The 7,812-nt window shown below is 38.0% G+C and overlaps 1 protein-coding gene across 1 annotated transcript; it reads right to left on the bottom strand.

Annotated features, from left to right (window-relative positions):
* Positions 1-1,707: 1,707 nt before the first annotated feature.
* Positions 1,708-7,478, bottom strand: LOC127419789 (bone morphogenetic protein 10-like). Its single transcript, XM_051661524.1, has 2 exons — positions 6,328-7,478; positions 1,708-5,750 (listed from the first exon to the last, which is right to left on the bottom strand). The coding sequence occupies exons 1-2, from the start codon at positions 6,728-6,730 to the stop codon at positions 4,669-4,671; spliced, it is 1,485 nt and encodes a 494-aa protein (XP_051517484.1). The 5' UTR covers positions 6,731-7,478; the 3' UTR covers positions 1,708-4,668.
* Positions 7,479-7,812: the final 334 nt, after the last annotated feature.

Here is a 7,812-nt window from a genome sequence, read left to right as displayed (position 1 = left end):
TTTAAAACTTGTAATTTACATGACCACGTTGGCACTGTAAAAAAAAACATTACCTTCTGAAACTGTAAAAATCTGCTTTTTACTTTATAAGGTATTGTTAATCACCATAAAAATTACAGAAGAGCACATGAAGTTCACCAATAGTGGCTTTTCCAGGAGCAATGACCAATAAATCTGTAGAGACAGTGCTCAGTGTCACTCACACAAACACTAAACACCATCAGGGTAACACATGTGAAATTGAAATAATGCAGTAAACATGAACTAAACTACATTAATTATAAAACAGGACACCCCAGTGTACATAACTGATATTAAAAATAAGAAGAAACATAACTATTCCCCATAAAATATAATGAAATATAATGGGTCATGCAGGGAATTGTGGGAACGCCCGATTATTGTTTTTTACTGTAATTTTAACAATAATTTACTGTAAATGTACATTTGTACCATTAATTATACAGGAAAATCATACTTTTTACATCTAAAAAATGTAATTTTTACAACATTTTATTTTATTATATACAATATTTTACTGTATATTTTACAGCTAATATTCATTAATCAATTAAGGTTTTATTTCTGTAGCATTTTTACAGTTAAAATTACAGACATTTTTTACAGCGTAGAGGTGCTGCAACAACTGTGCGTTTTATTCACTTTCACACAAATCACGACTACAGTGGCTGATTATGACTGTAAAAGCACTTATTTTTGGCTCTATTACTCACCCACTATACTGTGTTATGATATTGATACACTTTTACTCTAACACATCATTTAAAAAATGATACATTTTAACGTTTGTATTACAGACACATCTACATTTACACACTTATTCCAACGTGATTTACCTCTGCTGGGTTTTGGACTCGGAAGACCATAGAAGAAACACGAAATGACGTGGTCTGCTTCAGAAAATGTGCCCCCGCTGGACATTTCACTAGGAAAATGCAGCAAAACATGTAATGAAGCATGTAATTTCATTTGGCAAAAATGCTGCTACAGTCACGTAATATTCATGAGACCAGGCTGTTATAATTTGTTGTGTGCCCCCCTGGAACTGTGGGCACCTAGAATCGTTATCACCTTTTACCCCATTAGCTAGGGCCTGTTGGCATTACTATATCATGACAGTAAAATCCTGGAATACACTAAAAAAGTTTTCAATCATACCCCCGGAATGTCTTATTTTTTTTTTTTTTTTTGTGATTACCAAAAATAGCATGTTTGTTATTGTAAACACATGCTAATAACTTCCCCTGTCAACATAGCAAATGGATACCAAGTACTAGATGACAATATCCAGACACAGATGTTTCAGTAATTTGTAAATAGCTCATTAATGGGATGCAGCTAAAAGCATTGTGTGTAATTAGTCAGAGGTCCTGAACTGTCACATCATTCAAGCTCAATCAACACACTGAATGTTCCACATTGGTATCCCATCCTTGGTTTAATTTTCCTGTCATGACTTTTGAGGTAAGATAAAGGAGGTCTGATGATCACTGAGTTTCAACTTAGACATTATCAGCTTCATGAGCATCAAAACAAGGTGTAATTAGCATCATCTATAGCAGTGGACACAAGAGTTTGACCTAAGATGATATCCTTATACATACTGTTCATGTTTTCACTATTTTTCTAAAAATCTTATATACCTTATATATGGAATATTTGGGTTCATAGAGTTCACACAAACAGTTTCTTCAAAATATTAATTTTATTTACACCTGTGTACATGGCAAATACATTGTTTTTACAATGGCAACTGGCGATTGCTAATTACCAAAGCTTACTTCACATCTCAAAAAAATTGTCAACAAAGCTACATTTTTTTAAGACCCCATCCCCCCAAAAAAGAACACAATACATCTGCACAGTCTCAAGATGAGCCTGTGTGGTCATTAGTTTCCAGTCAGCTTCCCATGTATGTGAATCTGTTTGACACATGTAAACTATGGGACTTTTAGCTTCTGGTTTTCAAGGGAAAATTACATTTAAGAATTGCTCCCATGCCCACTGTCTAAACAGCGAGCTCTGGACAGACTGTGGCTAAATATATCTTGTTAAGGACATGGAGTGTCTGGGTGCAAGGATCAACAAACTAAATATATATACAAAGCCTAACAAGAAGTCAGTGCTTGAAAAGTGATTGATGAAAACATCGTAAAGATTGAGTGCATTTACATGATAACTATCAAAAATCTGATTATTCAAAAAATCTGAATGCAAGAAAAACTGCATTTACATGAGATTTTAAATCATTGGGTTATTCTCTGCTTTTAATGTTAAAGCATAAACAGGCATGCACACAACACTTGCACACACTGGATAAACTGGTAAGAACACTGATAATGGTGTTTACTGGGGTAATGGGCAAAAATCTATGTGTTCCGATCAGTTTATGCTTAAACCTATGACCCTAAAGGAAAACTTTTTACATGACAACAAATGCCGTCATTTATTGATCAAAATCAGTGTTAAAACATGCATGTAAATGCACTCGTTGCTAGAAAAATCTTGATTTTAAAGCATTACCATAATTTTCACATACAAGTTTTCACATTTTCAAAATTTTCACAGGAGATTGAACACCATTCAGAGCAAGTCTAAGAAAAAGCAAAACATATTGTAGCATAAGGTCAGTGCATATATATTTGTCCAAAATCCAAACTCAGACCGAGCTAAGAATATAAATATGCAAAACACTGAAATCCATTGCAATAAAAAACAAACAAGTGAGTAAAAGATCGAAATAAATGACAGTTTTGAATAACTATACACTAAACTTAAAAATTGCAATACTATCATATTGTGAATCATATACATATCAATATCCCTGCTGATTCCCACCCTTATTTACAACACATAGTAGATACCAAAGTATAAATTACAATTATAATTTGAATACATTTTTCATTAATTGTGTTTTTTGTTTTTTGCACAATCATGTCATGTATTCAGTATAGTGTATGTAATCATTGTACAGAGTTGCTATACAAAGACAAAAATAATAATACGGATAATAAATTAATCAATAAATAAACTTTATGATAAATCCAAGCAGCAGAACACAAATTATATTTCAACAACACAATGTCAGTAATGTAAAGAATGTTTCAGGCATGGGAATAAACCTGGCAGATACAATCAGACATGGTGATGACTGAAAAGTCTTGTGAAGTATATCTAAGGGTTGGTATGACCTTGGAAGACCTAACAGTGATAAGGGTCCAAAAGGGGATCTGTTCCTCTCAGGATGACAAAAGGTTGCATGGGAGCAAGACTTTGGGAGGACAGTGTCAGTAAAGCAGTGGGGGGTAAATGATGTATCTTTTGCCTTTGGATAGATTAGATTCAGAAAGTTAATATGATTGAAATTGCTAAACTACCCTCTCATTCCCAGGTTCTGGGAACCACACACATGTTTCTCTGTCCTGACTCCTCCTTATCATGGTCCTGCTTAGGGGTAGGGAGTGCTGCACGCATGGCATGTGGAGCAGGAGGGGGCTAATAGCCCCTAAATACCCCTCAATGCTTTCAGTCACCAGTGGAATAAGGCAGACCAACCAAGCTGTAGAAGCAGAGTGAATCCTCTGTCAATGCCCCATTCACATATTTCAGCAGTGGTGCAAGTAGTCCGTGAATGACATGCAGATTTCTGAGCTAATTCCATGCTGGAATGCAGACAATGATACTATTTTTGTCTATGTATTGAACAGAAAGGCTTGAGGCATCTCAACATTTATGAATTAATTATTGAAGAGTCGTTTTAAGTTTGTCTTTTTATTGCTTGGTCTTGGCACTAACACAAAAAGAGTGTCCACGTACTACTTTTGCAATAGTGAATGCTAACTGTAAAATTCCAGATTAGTAGTTGTTTTAAGACAGATTCAGAAGTCCATTCTGGTCTGTTTTACTCCGTCCCCCTTTTCACAAGACTCTCCAGATAATGTTTTTTCTTTAAGTTGGACAGTTCCTAACAAATGCATTTAGTGAGGCAGGAAACTGTGTATTGACAGATGTGTATTGATTGAGTCATGACAGATACGATACTGTGCTTTGTGAAAACTGGAAACAGCCAGAGTCACAAGCTTCTTGTCTATGACAGGGTCAGCGAAATGACCCTATGGTGCTTGAGTTCACAAACCCTCTCCTCTGAGCTGCCATCTCTATGAAACACCCACTTAGCAAGGACTTTGCTGACGCAAACGATATGGCCAAGTATGTCACGAGTTTGAGTTGATACAATCTCTGACTTAAACTACAGTCTTTACTGATAAGAACAGCTCATTTATCCTGGCTGATATTGAGGCATGTCGGTGGTTTAATTAGTGGCTTATGTTCCACCCAATCCCTGTTCAGCCGGAATGAAATCTTCAACATTTCCAAAAAAGCTTGCATTGTGTCACATAGTCCTCTTCTGCAATGCCTTTGTGTAACTTTGAATCAAATACAGGCTGATTTCGTAAATGATTTCATGACTCCTGATAGCACTTTAAGGTTGGGAGTAAGAGCTCATCCACTGCCATTTGGAAGAAACTTGGTATGTAGGCCGTAGTTGTGGCTGGTTCTGAGACAATTAATGTCTTTTAGTCTCCTTCCAAACCAATTCCTAAGCTTTGGCCCAGCTTCACCCTATTTCCCTGTGTCCATTCAATTCTACCTGCATCCACACTCTGCTACCACCATACCTTCAAATTTATACTGATATGTAACCACACCTGCATCATCTAGGTAGAGTAAAGAGATGGGATCTAGTTTAGTGGGTACGCAACAAGCCTTGGACACTCTCTGTGGACTTTTCAGGCTGACCAGAGTTTGTACAATGGCATGTTTTGTTGGTGTAACATGTTTGGTCATAGGGTAAGTGCACATTCCTGTACACTCAAAGGCTTCGTATCCAGAGGGTGCCAAGATCCAGCTGTCCCAGCCAATGTCTTTGAAGTCAACATAGAGGGAATTCTTTTTACACTGGTTGCCTTTGGCATTGCGTCGAATCCTAGATGCTGTGTCATAGATGAGGTTGGAGCGCATCTGTAGGAGAGCTTCCTCACTTGGCTCCTCCTCCTCATTGCCATCTTTTTGTCCTGTAAGTCCCAGGCCCTCCCAAAGACCAGTCAGCTCCTGCTCAAGGTTGTCCTGAAAGCCCCTCCCAGTGGTCTCATGCTGGATCAGCTCATTCAGCTCGCGTTTGTCTCCACGGTGGTCTATGCTCTGGTCATCAGAGAAGACAATCATTAAGGGGTTGTGCTTATCCTCCAGACTTGTGTCAATGTCCATGTCCCCTCCTATGGAATTGCCACTATCCTCACCTTCAGATGCTGCAGCACTCTGAGAATTCAAACTGGATATATGGACCTCCAGCCTGTGGGTAGTGCCATAGTCTGATTTTCTCCAACGGTGCACTGCAGCTGTCATATCGAAAGATTCCCATCCATTATCTGTGCCGTACACCTGTCGAGATGCCAACTCCACTAGTTCAGTTTCACCCTCTTGTTTGGGTTTCCCTCCTCCCTCAATATCATCCCTTCTTATTTGCTGACTGTTGTTAGTTTCTCGCTGTTTCACCTCATATATTGTCACTTTTCTGTCAACACCAGCATATTTGTGGCGGTCCGTTTGGACCAGAGTGTAAAGTCGGAGCTCAGCTGAAGTGACTTTCTCATGGTATGGGATGGATACATTGAAGAGAAGTGGGTGTTGTCTCACCCCACCAGGTCCCACATTGCATGGGGAGGAGTCTGAAGAGAAAAATACCACAGAAACAAAGATTTTGAATTAAAAATTTTATTAAAATCAACAAATTTAATAGATTTATAATAGAATTAAAAATATATTTTTACTTTAACATAGATTTCTATCTTACAATGTTACAATACAATCTATTTTTCTCATTTGAGCAAGATCTACTGCTGAGATTACTGAAATAAAAATATTGTGAAATAGGGTTAAAGTGAGGTCAAACATTTACTTTTTGCATTTTGGACAACATTAAGGTTAACATATCATATTTTTTAAATGGTGAAAGCAAAACATTTATTTTTAACATTAAATTATTTATAATTCTGCAGAAGTATTTCCCTCTATTAGATAATTATTTTTTGCATTGTTTAACATGAAGACCTTCAATGTCAGATAGTTATTGAGTTATTAAATGACTTGAAACATCACAACATTAATATTTGTTCATCATTATTCCATGTATATACCAAAACACACAGTATAAAATAATTCATTGATTGCTTTTACAATAAGTAAAAATTTTGATAATACAAACAGTTTTAAATACCCCTAGTGGAAAAGTAATAACCCATTTACCTTCGTTTTTAAAGCTGCGTACAATGTTTGCAGAAGGCATGGCGGTCCGGTCATTGGCAAAGCGGTTGTAGAGCTCCAGCATGTACTCAGGGGGCTCTATGCGAGGGGCCCCCAGCTGCATAGGGGCACTGAGACCTGACAGGTTGAAGGTGCGTAGAAACTGCCCCTTCAGGGTTTCCAGCAAGCTCTGCATGTCCACCTCACTGTTCTGCTCCAGGAGTGAGGGGTCCACCACCCCTCCATGCCCATCATCCAGCCCGGGAGCAGTGCGGAGCTTCTCTGGGGAGCTGATAGGGTTACTGTGTGCAAAAAAAGGCCCCCCAAACATTAGGAGGAAGGCAAGTAAAACAGATGTGGTGGATGACCACATTATCCAGAAATTACAAAACCTTCTGCCAGCCATGATGTAAGGCAAATGGGATGAGTATTGGTACAGTCCAATGTGGTTAGAATTTCACATGAACTGGAACCTATAGATCCAGTGACAAAAGCCCTAGATTTTGTTTCGAAGCTTTCGGAAGTACTCAAAACTTGCTTATCCAGAATGTCAATAGTCGCTCCAGTGTAGAAAGTAGGAAAGCAGAACCGTAGTGTTGAGGTCTGGAGTTTGCTGCTTAGGTCTATATGTTGCTGCACACTGGTCACTGCATTAGAATTTCTCTATTCCTGAACTCTGAGCATTTATCCCTTCTCACCTTTTGATGTCAGAAAAGTTTTGGCTTGAGGGTGGTATCACTACGTGAAAGAGATGTCCCTCTGTGGCATCTCTTTTCAAATGATTTTTTCCTCTCTCTCTCTCTCACTCTCCACTTTCTCTCCCTGTCTGTTATCTTCAAAATAGGAAGCTCTGCATGTTTAGTGTTCATAGTGTCCTAGTGCGTGTGTGTGTGTGCACTTTTATCTGCTTTCTTTTCCTTAATGAGGATTTTGTAAACATCGCTCTGATACGTGCAGAGGCCCCTTCGTTGTTAGGGTGGGTTTTTTTGTTTGGGTGGGTGAGCCAGGGAAGATTTTGGGTCTAGTGTTTATTTGTTTTTCCTATGATTTGCTTTGAGCATTGGGACTTAAGTTCATTGACCATTTCTTTTTGACAAGCATTTGAAGAGTGCTTCCTCATCTTTGAATAAAAGAGGATAAATATCTGTAGTGACAGAAACTGAAATGAAATGAGGTGTGTGAGGTTGCGGGATAGACTGAAAGCAGCCGCCATAACAATCATTTGCTGTTACAGTGCTGTTATCTGAAAATCTGTGTATATCTCAGAGATGTTTGTATGTATTTTACAAGCATCAATTACTATGTAATGACTTTGCAGTACTTGCAGAAAATGAAATACTTGCTTATGGGAGACAATTGGGAACAAATACAACCTGTGGACATGCCACTGTAACTCTATTTATTAAACCGCATTATTATGACTAAGACATTACAGCTTCTTTTTCTGTTAAAGCATAATTTTCTGTAAAGCTGCTTTGAAATGATGTG

The sequence above is a fragment of the Myxocyprinus asiaticus genome, chromosome 3 (genome assembly GCF_019703515.2).
Source record: "Myxocyprinus asiaticus isolate MX2 ecotype Aquarium Trade chromosome 3, UBuf_Myxa_2, whole genome shotgun sequence".
NCBI lineage: Eukaryota > Metazoa > Chordata > Actinopteri > Cypriniformes > Catostomidae > Myxocyprinus > Myxocyprinus asiaticus.
The sequence above is the reverse complement of the archived record's forward strand: the minus strand, read 5'-3'. Positions and strand labels throughout refer to the sequence as shown.